General features: G+C 39.8%; 1 protein-coding gene across 1 annotated transcript in view; it reads left to right on the top strand.

Moving 5' to 3' along the window:
* Window positions 1-10,738, top strand: part of LOC126483946 (nuclear pore complex protein Nup160 homolog) — a 91,246-nt gene extending 80,508 nt beyond the window's left edge. Inside the window, exons 4-5 of the mRNA XM_050107233.1 lie at window positions 9,750-10,127; window positions 10,239-10,738. Coding sequence (XP_049963190.1) covers window positions 9,750-10,127; window positions 10,239-10,244 — 384 coding nt within the window. The 3' untranslated portion in view covers window positions 10,245-10,738. The remainder of the gene's footprint in view (window positions 1-9,749; window positions 10,128-10,238) is intronic.
* The last annotated feature ends 7,856 nt before the right edge of the window (window positions 10,739-18,594 follow it).

Here is an 18,594-nt window from a genome sequence, read left to right as displayed (position 1 = left end):
GAAATGAGGCCGCTGACGCTGCTGCTAAGGCTGCAGTCCTCATACTGCAACCTGCTAGTTCTTACATTCCCTCTGATGATCTCTGTGTTGCTGTCTGTCAGCAGGTGATGTCACTTTGGCATCGCCATTGGTCCTCCCTTCATGGGATCAAGCCTCTCCCAGTGGCTTGGTCAACCTCGTCTCAGGCTCTCCACATGAGGAGATCATTTTAGATGGGTTGCATATTGGGCACTGTCTTAGCAATCACCATTTGTTAAAATGTTGCTCCCCCACCACTTTGTGCTCATTGCCCTCAACCTTTAATGGTATGCCCTTTTTTTAACAACTTACGTTCTCATTTGTGTTTGCCATCTGAGTTATTGGCCGTATTAGTGAACGACGCGGAGGCTGTTGGCTGCGTTTTACTTTTTATCCCTGGTAGCAATATGGTGAATGGCTTTTAATCTTTTGTTTAGGACCTCCGTTTTTCCATGGTGTAATTTATAGACCTAACTCCATGTCCCTCATTTTAGTGGTCTTCTCTTCTGTTGATATAGATTAACGTGTAATTGTTTTTAACTCCTGTCTTTGTCTTCATGTTCTGTACTTTTGATAAGGACGTGTATGACCCTAGTTGTTTTTGTACCCTAAAGCAAAACAAAACGGGTCAATCTGGGCTCTCTCCCTTACCTTTCCCCCTCCCCCTCTTCCTCCCCTACCCCTTCCCATTTTTTCCATCCCTCTCCCTTACTCTTCCCCCTCTCTGTCTCCCTTTTCATGACTGCCTTTGTCTCCTTTCCTCCACACCCTCCTTTCCTCCTCTCTCTTAATCCCTTTTGTGCTCTACTCTCTGAACTCCTTTCATCTTGTGCAGCTGCTGTGTCATCTGGCAGAAGATTTGCGTCTCACTATCCTGCTGCCCCCATCTTGCCTCAGACACCATTTTCTATGTCCTTCCCACCTCCATCTAACCAAGCAGCTGCTTTCAATAATTTATATTCAGTAATCAGTTTTGCTTCTACCACGGGTGTGTACATGTTAGTATTTGCGTGTTTGAATGTGTGTACCCTCACTAGATAAAGAGCAAGATCTTGAAAACTAGTGTTAACTGTTTTCTGTTACATGTTTATGCCATGTACCAGTTTTCTTCGGTGAGGAGTTGCCTTTCCTGTATTTCACGTGTTAGTGGTGCCTTCCTGTATTTCACGTGTTAGTGGAGAGTTGTTTGTCTCATGGTGACATTAAGCTCAGTGGTCCACCTTAGTGCTTCAAAGAGATTTGGCTGTGTGGCACAACTGGGTTTCACCCTTTCCATTTTCTCATCAAGAACAATCACCACACACACACGCACACCCCTAAGATATAAGAACAATTACAGCTAAGAAAATTGGCACTCAGGCCACCTGAATTGTGTCAATGAGGAACGACTCCACCAGGTTCTGAGCCACACTATTAAATTTACACTTTCGGTAAGGTACCATGGAAAAACTTCAGTATGTGTTTGTATTAGAAAGACAGAGAGAAAGGACAAATTTTTCCTCTGCTGAAAAATATTTACTGAACAGTTTTGTAGTCAAATCTCCTTAACATTGTAGGTGCCTTCCTGACACAGGAGACTTCTCATGAAAGTCAAGTGATGATTCAGACTTCTCGTGGTTAGCACACTGGACTTGCATTCAGGAGGATGACGGTTCAATCCCACGTCGGCCACCCTGATTTAGGTTTTCTGTGATTTCCCTAAATCGCTCCAGGCATACGCCGGGATGGTTCCTTTGAAAGGGTGCGGCCGACTTCATTCCCCGTCCTTCCCTAATCCGATGACCTCACTGTTTGGTCTCTTCCCCCAAATAACCCTATAAAACTTCTCATATCCAGTCATTACTGCATAGAAGTACTGTAACAAATATGACTGAAAAGGCCATGCACAGAATCGTAGTTGGAAAGGGGGGGGGGGGGGGTGGTAAGGGTCCTTGGTTTCCGTTTAAGCTAGGAACAAGGAAGAAAAAGTTTTTGGTTAAGCCTGGACCAGTGGCCATTTGTTTAGCCATTCAAACATCAGTCTTACTGTAACTATGTTACAGAGAATTAAACAATTTTTGAACGACGAACCAGAGTTGGAACCTCGACAAATTGTGCAAATTGATTAATTTTAAAAGTCTAGCTAAATGAAACATGTAAAATTCAATCTTGCATGAATTGAATGCATGGAGGCAGTTTAAACTGAACCAAATATGTAAAAAATTGAAAACTTGCTTCCAAAAATCTAGCTTCATTCAAATTTTATGTGCAGAAATCACATACCCATGCCACTTTGGATTTAAAACTTGTGCAAGAAGTGTCCTGTTGTTTTGTGAAAGCTTTATCTCTTGCCACGTCATAAGTGACGTGGTTTGAAAGACAATAATTGTGCATGTCTGCAACTTAACTTTTCTTTATGATAAGTAACAGTCTGTCTTTTCCTGCATTGTTGATATTTCCATTGTTTGATTTAGACATAAAAAAGCCTATACAGGATCAGTCATAACACAAGTCGTCAAATATCTGTGGTGTCACCGCCAGACACCACACTTGCTAGATGGTAGCCTTTAAATCGGCCGCGGTCCGGTAGTATACGTCGGACCCGCGTGTCGCCACTGTCAGTGATTGCAGACCGAGCGCCGCCACACGGCAGGTCTAGAGAGACTTCCTGGCACTCGCCCCAGTTGTACAGCCGACTTTGCTAGCGATGGTCCACTGACAAATTACGCTCTCATTTGCCGAGACTATAGTTAGCATAGCCTTCAGCTACGTCATTTGCTACGACCTAGCAAAGCGCCATTACCAGTTACTATTGATGCTGTAAAACATGTACCGTCAAGAGCGATGTTCACCACTTATGGATTAAAGTTAAGTATTCCAGCAGCTACGTACGTTTTTTGTTAGTCTCATTTCCTTGACCTGTTCCAGACCTCACACCAGCCTGCGTGAGCTAAAACGCGTGCCTTTCGGCTTCCTCTCATAGTGGGTTGGCTGTCTGGCCAATCCACAACAATATCTACATCAGTTGCCAAGCTGTGGCTGTCTGATTTCAACATTATGATAGAGTAAAAGTTGGGAACCAAAATGAAAAATGCTCCTATCGTATCACAAAAAAGGTGAATACGTCCTGGGCAGAGTTAAGAATGGAACTTGCTTTTCGACTTATCTGCCAGCTTCAAAAACATTTCAATCAAAACTTATTGACATATTTGCACATTTTCATGAGTTAACCCCTTGTAATAGAGTTCGTGTCGGGAAGGGGGGTATATAATTGTTACATCCCACTTCTGACACAAATTGTGGAAGAGTACATGGTTTGAGGATGGGGAGAGAAACTTCTGACACCAATGTTAATGTATAAAATGACAGGGAAGGGGGAAGAAGGTTGTTAAATCTGCCTTGTGACAGCAGTGTGCCAGAGGTCAAGTGGTCAGGCTTTGATAGTGGGCATCCAGGGCTGCCTTTAAATGACAAAACAGGAAATTAAGTACAATAAAGAGTATATATTTCAATATGCGGAGTACAAATGGCACGCCTAGGGTCGGAAGTTAGCGGGTTTGGGCCAGTCTAGGAGGTCGAACAATTAAAATGGGCAACAGAAGGGGAAGCGGTTCATGTTAACTCACGTTGGTGGCCGGTCGTGAAAAGCAAGCCAGAGGCTCTGCCTTCCAAAAATACGTCTGTTCTGCTCGAGGTCTGGATTACAAGAGAGAGGGGCAACTGTGTTCTGTGCTGCAGACCACTCCAGTGTCCACTCACATGATCGGTATCCCACGCACGCTGTTGGCTAAAACCAATTGCGTGAATTCGCGAGCCGTTTCAGCAGAGGGCTCAGGGCGTCTCCTGTCAGCAGCTTTAACTGGACAGAACTGCTTCAGTTTTGAAAGGCAAGTGACTTGTGTCACGTAGACACGGCATGAATTACTCTGGGAGAAAACTTGTAAAGATTCCACTGGGCCTTTGAAATAAATTTCTTAAACTAGTTCCCTAAAATATTACTTAACTGGCTGCCATCCTGTACACTCTACTTCCCCAGCAGAGTGGGCTCTCTTAGCTGCAAGGTTTGGCACACCAGCATCTGGCAGTCTATAAGCTTGAAGTCCCTGATCCTGTGTCAAAAATCAGATGATTTGCCAATCATAGTAAACAATATATAATATCATATGGCTGAAGACCATACATGTAATAGCTAAAAAAATATTTGTGGGGGTGGATTTGTTCCCGGGGAGATGTAAAGACCTTTTTTTTTTATTTCTGGGTGGGGGAGGGTTTTGATTTTTTTCCCCGTGGGGCACCATTTCTCCCCCAAACCCATCCACTGTTACATGTATGGTGAGAAGTGTAACAACAAACAAAACAAAAATTATGTGCTTTCAGAGAGTGGGATGCATCTACAATAGGAAATATCCTAGAGTGGTGATGCATGCATCCTAAACTTTATTGACACATTGTATCATATGCATGACATGACAAATACCATGTTGGATGACGTGATGGCATGTGTTACATAATACTACATGTCATGTTACTTTACTTGACGTGATACAGTATATTGTGTGACATGGGTAGTAACACTGACAAGTAACAAAGTGGGAATATCTCAAGATGTTTTGATTTAAATGTCTTTGAAGCAGCCACGTTAGCAAAATACTTCTTTTACATCCCTAACTCTGACAAGGACATATTTTGTGATATGGCAGGAGCATTTTTCATTGTGGTATTTAATTTTATGTTTGTATTCCTTTTTGCCTGCTTCATTTACTGCATTTTTATATTTTCTTCTTTCATCAATTAAATTCAATATTTCTTCTGTCACCCAAGGATTTCTACTAGCCCTCGTCTTTTTACCTACTTGATCCTCTGCTGCCTTCACTACTTCATCCCTCAAAGCTACCTATTCTTCTTCTACTGTCCATTCTTGTCAATTGTTCCCTTATGCTCTCCCTGAAACTCTGTACAACCTCTGGTTCTTTCAGTTTATCCAGGTCCCATCTCCTTAAATTCCCGCCTTTTTGCAGTTTCTTCAGTTTCAATCTGCAGTTCATAACCAATAGATTGTGGTCAGAATCCACATCTGCCCCTGGAAATGTCTTACAATTTAAAACCTGGTTCCTAAATCTCTGTCTTACCATTATATAATCTATCTGATATCTTCTAGTATCTCTAGGGTTCATCCATGTATACAACCTTCTTTTATGATTCTTGAACCAAGTGTTGGCTATGACTATGTTATGCTCTTTGCAAAATTCTACCAGGCGGCTTCCTCTTTCATTTCTTACCCCCAATTCATATTCGCCTACTACATTTCCTGCTCTTCCTTTTCCTACTATCGAATTCCAGTCACCCACGACTATTAAATTTTCGTCTCCCTTCACTATCTGAATAATTTCTTTTATCTCATCATACATTTCTTCCATTTCTTCGTCACCTGCAAAGCTATTTGGCATATAAACTTTTACTACTGTAGTAGGCGTGGGCTTCGTGTCTATCTTGGCCACAATAATGCGTTCACTATGCTGTTTGTAGTAGCTACCCGCACTCCTATTTTTTTTATTCATTATTAAACCTACTCCTGCATTACCCCTATTTGATTTTGTGTTTATAACCCTGTATTCACCTGGCCAAAAGCCTTGTTCCTCCTGCCACTGAACTTTGCTAATTCCCACTATATCTAACTGTATCCTATCCATTTCTCTTTTTAAATTTTCTAACCTACCTGCCCAATTAAGGGATCTGACATTCCACACACTGATCCGTAGAATGCCAGTTTTCTTTCTCCTGATAACGACATCCTCTTGAGTAGTCCCCGCCCGGAGATCCGAATGGGGGACTATTTTACCTCCGGAATATTTTACCCAAGAGGACGCCATCATCATTTAATCATACAGTAAAGCTGCATGCCCTCAGGAAAAATTACGGCTGTAGTTTCCCCTTGCTTTCAGCCGTTCGCAGTACCAGCAGAGCAAGGCCCTTTTGGTTAGTATTACAAGGCCAGATCAGTCAATCATCCAGACTGTTGCCCCTGCAACTACTGAAAAGGCTGCTGCCCCTCTTCAGGAACCACACGTTTGTCTGGCCTCTCAACAGATACCCCTCTGTTGTGGTTGCACCTACAGTACGGCAATGTGTATCACTGAGGCACACAAGCCTCCCCACCAACGGCAAGGTCTATGGTTCATTGGGGGGGGGGGGGGGGGGGGGCTAGATTAAGAAAAGGCAAACCTATGTTTATAGCATTTGCAGACTTAGAGAAAGCTTTTGACAATGTTGACTGGAATACTCTCTTTCAAATTCTGAAGGTGGCAGGGGTAAAATACAGGGAGGGAAAGGCTATTTACAATTTGTACAGAAACCAGACGGCGGTTATAAGAGTCGAGGGCCACGAAAGGGAAGCAGTAGTTGGGAAGGGAGTGAGACAGGGTTGTAGCCTCTCCCCAATGTTATTCAATCTGTATATTGAGCAAGCAGGAAAGGAAACAAAAGACAAATTCGGAGTAGGTATTACAATCCATGGAGAACAAATAAAAATTTGAGGTTCGCCGATGACATTGTAATTCTGTCAGAGGCAGCAAAGGACTTGGAAGAGCAGTTGAACGGAATGGACAGTGTCTTGAAAGGGGGGTATAAGATGAACATCAACAAAAGCAAAACGAGGATAATGGGATGTAGTTGAATTAAATCAGGTGATGCTGAGGGAATTCGATTAGGAAATGACACACTTAAAGTAGTAAAGGAGTTTTGCTATTTGGGGAGCAAAATAACAGATGATGGTCGAAGTAGAGAGGATATAAAATGTAGACTGGCAATGGCAAGAAAAGCATTTCTGAAGAAGAGAAATTTGTTAACATCGAGTATGGATTTAACTGTCAGGAAGTCGTTTTTGAAAGTATTTGTATGGAGTGTAGCCATGTATGGAAGTGAAACATGGATGGTAAATAGTTTGGACAAGAAGAGAATAGAAGCTTTCGAAATGTGGTGCTACAGAAGAATGCTGAAGATTAGATGGGTAGATCACATAAATAATGAGGATGTATTGAATAGAATTGGGGAGAGGAGGAGTTTGTGGAATAACTTGACTAGAAGAAGGGATCGGTTGGTAGGACATGTTCTGAGGCATCAAGGGATCACAAATTTAGCATTGGAAGGCAGTGTGGAGGGTAAAAATCGTAGAGGGAGACCTAGAGATGAATACACTAAGCAGATTCAGAAGGATGTAGGCTGCAGTACATACTGGGAGATGAAGCAGCTTGCACAGGATAGAGTAGCATGGAGAGCTGCATCAAACCAGTCTCAGGACTGAAGACAACAACAACAACAACATTTATATTTATAACAAACTTTGCAAATTACTTCTTTGCATTTGTTTGCATGATATGTTCTGCCACTGAAAACAAACATGGCTTGGGGTTGAATTATTTGCAAAATGAAGATTATAATAGAAATTAATGTAGTAATTTTCATTACCTAATTTATTGTCTTTATTCAATGTACTTTGATGTCCTTGTTGGATCAAGTAGAAAAATGTTTCTGTTTATATTCAGGGTTTGGTCTGAAATGTGCACCTTGAAACAAATTGATGCAGGCATTTTATTTTTCACATATTGTTCAATTCTCTTCATTGTGAGACATCACATTTCCAATATTCAGGTATGTCTGAAACTCAGAACTCCTGCCAACTACATACACCAGCAGCTTGTCATAACTAACTGAGAACAAAAGAGATAGTGTGTCTATCACTGAAGTTCTTTATCATAATGAGTTTCTTATTGATAATGTATTTTTGTGTTTTTTAAGTACATAATTAACAATTTTAATCATGATCACTTCAAATGGAGGTTAATCCAGTAATGAGGAATAATTAAGTTCTTTGAAAAACAGCAACATTAATACCCTTTCACACAGTATTTATATAAGTGTTCTACATTACTTTATTGGTATCGTTAAAACTGTCAAGAATGCAAAATTATAATTTCGAACTTGTCTATGTCCTACAGTAAATTTATGATGTGGATTGAATAATCCATTTCCTTTGTGTTGAATAAGCCATTTCTTTTAATGTATTGACAAGTACTATGTATAGTGAAAGGTTTGCTTTTGATCAGTTCCATTATGTGATGCATCTTGGGAATCGTAAATTTTCCATACAGCGCTTTCCTTTAATATAAAAAAAAACAGGCTGTTAAAAAGTATTCCGTATTTGAAGAGATGGTATGTGCAGTAAACATGGGCCCCAAAATGCATATAGTAAGAGCTATGAGTGCTTGTTCAGTAGAAGAGATGTGTTTCACAGTAGTGAAGATGAAGAAGTGCTCAAAGCTCTTAAGGTATGCATTTTAGAGTCCACTTTTTAAGACTTTTTTAAAAAAATTTTGATCCATACTACCACTTGTCAAAACATGGAACACTTTTTTAGCAACCTACATATGATGGTATGGTGAAAACACAGGTCACCATAGCATTGAAATTTTGTAGTTATGTTTGACTAATGTTGTGCAATCACATAATGTAAATATTAGTTTAGTCTGTCGTATGGCCTTTTGTAACAGAAGGGTTGTGTTGCTTTCAAATTGATAATCAGTGCAAAAATAAGTCTTTGTTTAGGGCAGTTTATTGCTGAAAGGGATTCCTCTAGAGTTTAGTCAAGATTGTTTGTAAGTCTGCTCCTTCATGTTTCGCAACAAAAAAATTACAGGTTTGGATCGTCTCAGTGGAAAAAATGGACAAAATGTATTGACCTACGACATATGAAAATAATGATTTTACTAGTCTTATTAACAAACTGAGTACTTCCTTGAGTTTTTAAAATACTTGCAGTTGTGATGAAAAAGTATGTGTATGTTCTTTGAGGTTTTCCATTACAATAATGTTAAGACCAGGATCCAGAATTAGGCATATTGCGATATAACCTGTACTAAACACCAAAGGGAAATTTTAAATTATTACTGTTTGGAGTACTGTTTTTAACCTCCAGAATCATATGATGTATTAAGTAGGTGCTCATTTTTGCAGCTAAAACAGATATAACAGCTTCAACTCTTTTCTGTTATCATTTTCCTTACTCAGTTGGTGGCAGTTTAATTAAAATTAGGGGAAACTTAAATTAACAGTTAGAAACCAGCCTTGTTGTGACATGGTCACCAAAAGAAAAACAACTGAACAAGCCCTGGCATCTTTCTTATAAGTTGGCTCTGATTGTTTTTTGATACTTTGCGTTGAGATTAAAATCTCTGGATGGTAGATTTATTGAAGACAGAGCTGGTCACACAAACCGACAGTGGTGTATTACCACACAAATCGTGTCAACTGACACTCAAAATTCTTCCACTGTATGAAATTATTCAGCAGTATAATTTTCCCTTAATTAATCAATATGTCACAATGAGATGGAATGGCTGGTTAGTACTTACCTTCAGGAGGTGAAATATGTAGCACTGCTGATTGATGCATAAAAGTCTGACAGTATCTTGGCTTTTGAACCTTAGTCCCTTTGTTAGGGAGGGAAAAGAATTGGATTGTGGACGATAAAAAGGGAGATTACTCAGGCCCCAAGAACGGGACAATTTTATCTAGTAATTACAACCATTTAATAAAGAAATTATATCACTGAGTAACTTGTATGTCTTTGCTCTCTTTGTGAAATATTCGTCCAACTCTGTAATTTTTAAGTAGCTGAGTGATTATTTTTCCATTTCTCTTTCTTGCCCCATGTTATTCTCTCTGTGTGCTTTTTAAGTTGATAATTTTATTTTCAGGCTATTGCTGAAAGATTATTGCTACTTGATATGCAAATACCTCACTGGATTCAGGATTACTACTGTCAGTATAACCCCACGGAATACCTTCGACTACTTTTACGTTATGGTCAGTTTGAGAATGCTGCTGCTTTGGCTGAAAAATATTTGCAGACAGCTATGGGTGTCAGCCACCACAGATTTGGCATGAAGCACACACTTCGTGATGCTCCATTTCCAACATATGTTCCTATTCATCTGATAGATGTGCTTTTGTTAGAAATGGATGGAAATCAAAGACTTCAAGAAGCATTTGAAAGTTTAACTAAACTTAAAGACCAATACATAAAAACAGTGACAAGTGAGAATATTACATTGTTCCAGCGAAGGCGGAATGAGGTAATTGTATTATCATAGTTACAGTCCATCACATTTATTATCAATGTTATGTTGCACAATAATTTAATATTTACAAAATTGACTTTCATCCAAATGTATTTTCATTTTCAGGAGTGAATTTTATGAAGTTCAGCAACTAAATTGATGATAAAATGTGCTGCTACACATAAAAACCTGTGCTGCACACAGCACCATTTAGAAGGTGTTTTTATTCATCTCATGAGGAGAAAATCAGACATTTTGTTTTGTACACTTTTTACAGTTATTTTTCAAGTGATAGCCCAAGTGGCAGTTTTAAGTAAATGTCTTGTTGAAGTTTTTGTATATTAAATTAATGAAATTTGTTGTGTATTTATTTCATGTGTAGTGAACAGTGGAAGAAACCCATTTTATCACGTACTTAATCAAATGCAGTGACCACTGGAACCGAGTATTGTGTAATAGAAGTTTTTTAAACATTTTCTCTACTTTTAAAGAACATCCATACCAGAAGTGCGACTGTTCAAATGATGATATATTTTTGTACATTGTTTTGTACTTGGTGCTGAAATAAATTAGTTACTGCTATCTTTGTTAAGAAAAGAATGGTGGGAGAAAAGTTCCAAGATGAAGTTATTTTATTGTTTATGTTCTTTAATCTTTTAAGTTTATTCTGGCCAAAATGGTTTTTCCCCCCCAAACAAGTGTCATTCTGTATAAGTTCATCGTAAGAAGGAAGGAGGATTAGGTTTGAAAGTGGTTATGAGAACCTGAGACAGCAAAAGCTTGGCTAGGACAAGGATGAGGACTGCATGTTGTCAGTACCTCTTCCAAAGGATCCAACCCAGTAATCACCTTTATCAGTTTAGGTAAACCATGGCCAAATAAATCCATATTACTGGACAGATTCAAATGCTGCTCCCTCCATTCCACTGTATTAACCAATTATGCCCCATTTGACAATGTATTGTGTGTGCTGAACGGGTGGTTTGAGAACGAGGGTGCAGAGAAAATACAGGAAACGACAGTATTGCATGATACACTGATAAGTCAAAACATTATGACCACTGACCACCGTGACGTTGGATGCTGCCTGGTGGCATTGTGGGGACGTGACATGGTAGCAGAAGTATTTAAGTGGAGCAGACACAGATGTGGGATCACCCTAGCTAAGATATGGGCTGCAAATGGGGAAATCCATTGACATAAGCAACTTTGACAAAGGGCAGATTGATTATTACTCAGAGCCTGTGAATGAGTATCTCGAAAATGGCGAAACTGGTCAAATGTTCACGTGCTACTGTTATGAGCATCTATGGAAAGAGGTAGGAGGGCGGTGAAACTACCACTAGGCGCTAAATGGTTAGACGTCAAAACTCTTCACAGAACACGGGGTTTGGAGGCTTGTCTGCTCTGTAAAGTAGGATAGATGGTGATTTGTGGCATCTCTACGGAAAGAGTAAAATGCTGGTGCACACACAAGTGTTTCAGAGCACACTGTTCATCTGCAGCAAATTACCCCTACGTGTTCACCAGTTGACCCAACAACGTTGTCAGTAAGATTGCAGTGGGCACAGAACCATTGGGATTCAACCGTCAATCAGTGGAAAAGTATTGTCTCCTTGGGTGATTCTCATTTTTGCTACACTAGGTCAATTGTCATCTCCACAAATGAGGTCATTGAGGTGAATGGCGGCTCGAAATGTGCAGTGTACCATGGATGCAGACTGATGGGAAAAGTATCATGCTGTGAGAGACATTCTTCTGTGCTTGAATGGGACCTGTGCTAGTAATCAAAGACATGCTGACAGCTGCAAACTACTTGTTTCCCTTCATACTGGATGTTTTCCCTGATGCACTAGACTCGCATTCAGGAGGACGATGATTCAAACCTATGTCCGATCATCCAGATTTAGGTATTCTATGATTTCCCAAAATCGCTTCAAGTGAATGCTGAAATGGTTCCTTTGATAGGGCACAGTTGTTTTCCTTTCCCATCCTTGACACAATCCAAGCTTGTGCCCCGTCTTTAATGACCTTGGTGTCAATGGGAGATTAAAACCACTCTTCCTTCTTCTTTTGTGTATAATTGTCCATGTCTTGGAACCAGAATCGTGCTTCAGTGGTTTGAAGAGCATTTTAGTGAACTGACATTGCTGTCTCGGTGGCCAAGTTCACCTGATGTAAATCCTATGGAACCCATCTGGGTTGCTATTGGGTGTCATCCCCATGTATGCTAAGTCAGCGGCTGCCTGTTATTTACATGAATTACATTACCTGTGCGTAGACATCTAATGCCACATACCTTCTCAAACCTACCAACAAACTGTTGAATCCCTTATATGCAGAATCAGTGATGTATTTCATTCCAAAGATGGACAAATAAACTATTAAGCAGGTGGTCATAATGTTTTGGCTCATCAGTGTGCAAGGAGCTAATATGAGGCATGTAATTTTTAAATACAGCAGGTACTATCAGCAATCCATACTGAGTACTGTATATATTGGCTACCCACATATGGCATAATGGAAGAATTCAACTGTGTTTACATTTGTTTGTGCTTATTTAAAAAAGTCTGAAAATCCTGCTTTGTTGGAAATATGCACTGTGATTTGTTTTTGGTGTATAAAAGCAATTGAAGTTCATTGGCAGTTTGGTGGTGAAGTTTATGGAGGAAACACTACAAACAATGAAATGGTAAGTAAATGGGTTATGTGCAATTAAAGATGGTTGTCCTAATGTCAATGAACTGGGCAATTGTCTGTCATCATTGAAGAAAGCTGATGAAAAAGTTTAAGAAAACAGACACTTAACAATTTTGGCCTTATCTAATTAATTCCCTCTGGCTTGAAGAAATGTTTACAAAACTTGTACAGTACTAGCAGAAGTTGTACTGAGACAGGATACTGCAAATGCTGACTGAAGTACTAAAACCAATAAAATAATCAGTGTTTTGAGTTTTTAATGATACAGTCACTAATTTTTCAGCCAAATTGTCACTAGAAATAACCATGGGTAGCTTATGGTGTGCCAGATACAAACGAACAGTGCTTTAAGTTAGAGGCATTCCACATGACTGCAGAAAGTTGCGTAAAAAATTATGTGCACTGTGTGTTGGGTGGGGTTTCCTTACTAGCGGGGTCCTCATATGGCTGGGGACATCTTGATTACCCTCCATATAACTCTCCACCTAGTAATAACCAAATGTATCTGCACTTGAAAAGTATTCAGGTGGTTAGTACTATGATTATTACTGTAAACAGCCATTTAGTTTATCAGGCAGCAGACTTTTATGACAATGACATTCAGATGTTGGTTGTACATTATAATAAGTGACTAAATATTTGTGAAAATTCTTGCAATGTAGTTGTAAGTGTAGGCACTCATGTAATAACAAAATTGTTTCAAAAAGTGCACATATGGTTAACATAAAAATGGTATTTTCCTTGTATGAGACACTTAATATCTCACATGTGCAACTAAATTAAATTTGATTCACTGTTGTGGACTGAATAGCTTTTTCCGCTGAACTGAATTTTGTAGTTTCAAGATGTTTTTGCTTGTTTTATTCTAAATGGTCTGATCTTTCATCTGTTCCATTTATCCCATCGTAAGTAATTCCGTGGATATATGAATACAAAAATAATGGTGTGTGTTACGTTTCACAGGATAGGGAGATGATGACTGTTGCAATATTCTACAAAAGGTACAGGCTATCAGAGAGAGAGAGGGGGGGGGGGGGGGGCGGGCGATGACAACAAAGGCATGATTTGCCACTTAGAATTACACAATGTATATAGTAATGGAACATCAGGGCCACAGAGAGATGCACAGTCCTCTAACATAGCAACATATGTGGGTCTATCACGAAGGAATGGTTCAGCAAACCAAAAGGAAGGATTAAGGAACAGTAGTTCTTTATTCCTTTCCGTTTGGTCTTGTATCTGTTCAGCCGTTCCTAATTTCCACCCCAGACTCATTTCATTGGTCTCCTTAGGTCAGTCACCTCCCTTCCCCATCCCCACAACAACCACTGCCACCCAGGTGGTCTCTTGTTCCAGCTGCACCGTTCTTCAGTCAGTTATAGTTCCTTTCATTTATTGTGTTCGTACCTCCCCCCCCCCCCCCCCCCCACCCCACCCACCGAAATCCTTTTTAGTTCTTTTGGAATGCTGTACATGGCTTTTATAACTTGTAAAATTCTCATTTGAAGATTATGGAGCTGTGTTATATAAAACAATTCCATTCCATCAACTTCAACTTCATCACTGGTAGCCAAGTGCGTAAACTACAATTTGTAGTGCCAGCACTGCAACTGGTAGGCGTGCCGTGTTCCCCCCAACGGCTCCTCGCCCCTCGCCAACCAGTGCTTGCTTCCTCCTCTACCCTCACAACTCTGCCGTCCTACAGCTAACACACTGTAGTGCAGAAATTTTGGTAAAAGTTAATTCGCTATTTTAGACTCTATAGTTATTAACAAGTATTGAATTATATTGTTACATCAGTATTACTGAAAAAACAGTATTTTATGTTTAAGAATTATATGTTTTTGTACCAAATTTTAATTTATTGTGAATACTCACGTTTTCATGTGATCATCTACCTCCGGCTATGTTGATGAGGTGAAAATATTTTGCATTTAACAGGGAATCTTCAAAGATGATTGATTCTCTCTCTCTCTCTCTCTCTCTCTCTCTCTCTCTCTCTCTCACACACACACACACAAAAAGGTGTATCTCCTACGACTCATCAGCTGCACAAATCAGTATATATTAACAGGGACAGTAAAACAATGCGGTCCAGGGCAGTGCTGTCTGCTGGGGTACTGGTTGTTCTTGTCCCTTATATATCAATGAAATGAATATCAGACTAGGCTAATCTAGGACCACTCTTTCGAATGGGCACATAAAATTCTGCTTTCCACAGACACTGTGCATCACGTGAAAGACTTGATGAGCACTATTTATTTGGGCTGACTCCAGCTTCATAATGTAAAAATGAAGTTCCAAATATTTGTTGCAACACTAGAGAAAATGTGCCTGACAACTTATGTAAGACACCCTGTATATTGAGTTTCATATCCTATTAGTGTGAAGAAAATCAAAGAGGGACAGCCCAATAACATGACCATACCCGGAATCTGCAGGGTAACTCATCATAGTTTTGGGGCGAATGGTAGAGAGCTTTCAGATCTCACAATAAACCGTACTCGGAACACTTGTACATTCTGCCTTCAAAGAAAGAGCTTTCAATCTAATATCATGAAAAAGATAGATGCTATTCACCATATTAAGGAGGCACTGAGCTGTAGACAGGTACAACAAAAACAGCTATGCATCTGAGCTCTCTGACAAAAGGCTTTCTTTTAAAGCAACAGTGGCCGTGAGTTAGTGTGCGTGTGGGCGCGTGCGTACGCACGCAACTAAAACAGGTCATTTGGCCGAAAGTAAGGCAAAATGTATAAGTGTACTTGAGAACCATTTGTTATAAAATCTGAAAACTACCCATCATTCACAGAAAAACTAAAGTGAGTTATCCCTGCAGATTCTTGGTATTTTCATGTTATTGAGTACAGGACTTCTAGTTTTATATTCTGACTTTTTAAAATCCATACTGTATCACATTATTAGGTAAAAAGAAGACTTGATGAACAAGTAAAAATAAAAGCATCCCAAAAAGAACCATTCCTCAGTTAACTAGTTTCCAAAGATGAACTAAACTGCCCATTTCTACATTGCAAAGACATATCTATTGAGGGGAGTTTGTAGTTCCAAAAGGGGTGCAGCACAGCTGATCATGATCCTGAAAGTATCTTTACCCATCTTTCAAAACCACGGGAACTACCAACACAATTTTATATAAGGAATGTGCATCAGCCAAGCAAGGTGATGACAAACTCTGTATTTGTCACACTGTAAACTCAATGTGAAAATATTACACTGAGGTGACAAAAGTCGTGGTGTGGGATAGCAATATGCACATATACAGATGGTGGTAGTATTGTGTACACTATGTATAAAAGGCTACTGCATTGGCAGAGCTGCCACGTGTACTCGGGTGATAATGTGAAAAGGTCTCCGATTTAATTATGGCTGCACGACAGGAATTAACAGACTTTGAATGTGGAATAGAAGTTGAAGCTACCTGCTTGGGACATTCCATTTTGGAAATCATTAGGGACTTCAATATTCTGAGATCCAAGTGTAAAGAGTGTGCCGAGACCACCAAATTTAAGGCAGTACCTCTCACTGTGGACAACACAGTGGCAGTCTCCACTTTTCTACCAAGAGCAGCGGCATTTGTGTAGAATTATCCGTGCTAATGGACAAGCAGAAATCAATGTGGGACGTCCGACAAATGTATCTGTTAAGACAGTGTGGTGAAATTTGGCATTAATGGCTATGGCAGCTGACATGTGACATCGCCTGCAGTACCTCTCTAGGGGTCGGGACCATATCAGTCGGACCCTAGACAACATTGGCCTGGTCAGATGGGTCCCAGTTTCAGTTGGTAAGAACTGATGGTAGGGTTCTGAGTGCAGCACAGAAACTGTGAATCTAAGTTGACAACAAGGCACTGTGTAAGCTGATGTTGGCTCCATAATCGTGTGGGCAATGTTTACATTGACTGAAAGAAAATGGTTGTTAGGCTAACTGCAGACCATTTGCAGCCATTTTTATGGATGACTGTGTGCCCTGCCGCTGGGCCACAATTAGCTTGAAGAACATACTAGGCAATTTGAGCAAATGATTTGGCCATCTAGATTGCGCGACATTGATTCCCATCAAAAATTTATGGGGTGTAATCGAGAAGTCAGTTTGTGCACAACATCTTGCACCGGCAACAATTTTGCAAATAAAATATTTCTGCAAGGGACTTCCAATGACTTGTTGAGTCTGTGCCACGTCAAGTTACTGCACTAGACTGGGCACAAGGAAGTCACACACGACTTTTGTTGCCTCAGTGTGTGTACTTGTGTGGCTATTGCCAATAAGTCTTTGAAAATGTTTCTGCGTTCAAAGCAAATATCTTAAAGCCATATACATTGAGCTACAATTTAGATGCTGTCATGCGGTTGTCCTGCAATTTTTTATAGAGGAAACTAGTTTGAAATCTCGCCTTTAACCCGCAAATAAAAACCAGGTAAAGCAGCTCAATTTTGTAGTTATTCTAACTTACATGGAATCAGATAGTATTGTAACGCGGGTAAAAGGAATACTGCATACTTTATTCTGACTTGTGTTGAACATGGAAAGGAATAGATTTGGAAGTAGTTATCAGCTTAATATAGAGGAAATAAAATTTGGAGTAAGAATTAAAGTCCATAAAGAAGAAATAAAAACTTTGTGGTTTGCTGATGATATTGTAATTCTGTCAGAGACAGCAAAGGACCTGGAAGAGCAGTTGAACGAAATGGACAGTGTCTTGAAAGGAGGATATAAGATGAACATTAACAAAAGCAAAACAATGATAATGGAATGTAGTTGAATTAAATGGGGTGATGCTGAGGGAATTAGATTAAGGAAATGAGACACTGAAAGTAGTACACGAGTTTTGCTATTTGGGGAGCAAAATAACTGATGATGGCCGAAGTAGGGCGGATATAAAATGTGGACTGGCAGTGGCAAGGAAAGAGCTTCAGAAGAAGAGAAATTTGTTAATATTGAGTATAGATTTAAAGTGTCAGGAAGTCCTTTCTGAAAGTATTTGTATGGAGTGTAGCCATGTGTGGAAGTGAAACATGTACGATAAATAGTTTAGACAAGAAGAGAATACAAGCTTTCAAAATGTAGTGGAACAGAAGAATGCTGAAGATTAGATGGGTAGATCACATAACTAATGAGGGGGTACTTGACTAGAAGAAGGGATTGGTTGGTAGGACATGTTCTGAGGCATCAAGGGATCACCAATTTAGTATTGGAGGGCAGCGTGGAGGGTAAAAACCGCAGAGGGAGAACAAGAGATGAATACACTAAGCAGATTCAGAAGGATGTACGTTGCAGTAGGTACTGGGAGATGAAGAAGCTTGCACAGGAGAGAGTAGCATGGAGAGCTGCATCAAACCAGTCTCTGGACTGAAGGCCACAACATAGAAAAATGACTCCACAAGCAGTGCAGATCTGAACTGTTGTTGGGTAAATACTTCCGAAGTCCAAATGGCATAGAATTCTTAAGAATGTTGAACACACTTGCTGTGTGGTATCTGCACAGGAAAGTATGTATTATGGCTCTCCAGCATCTGATGGTGATGTAATGCTAATGTACTTCTTTTCAAGGTCACAATAAAGTGGTTAAAACACTTACTGCTGTATGGTCACCTGTGACCATAACAGGAACTTCATACCTTGTGCCTGGTATGAAATATCCATCGCTAAGTATGCAGCAGTCAATGTGTTGACCACATATTTTCTTTCTTATCCAATTACATAGATTAGTGGGCAGTGTTGTTATAGTGATAGGGGAGGGGATACGTAATTATTTCTCGGC

Source organism: Schistocerca serialis, chromosome 6 (assembly GCF_023864345.2).
Source record: "Schistocerca serialis cubense isolate TAMUIC-IGC-003099 chromosome 6, iqSchSeri2.2, whole genome shotgun sequence".
Taxonomy (NCBI): Eukaryota; Metazoa; Arthropoda; class Insecta; order Orthoptera; family Acrididae; genus Schistocerca; species Schistocerca serialis.
The sequence above is the reverse complement of the archived record's forward strand: the minus strand, read 5'-3'. Positions and strand labels throughout refer to the sequence as shown.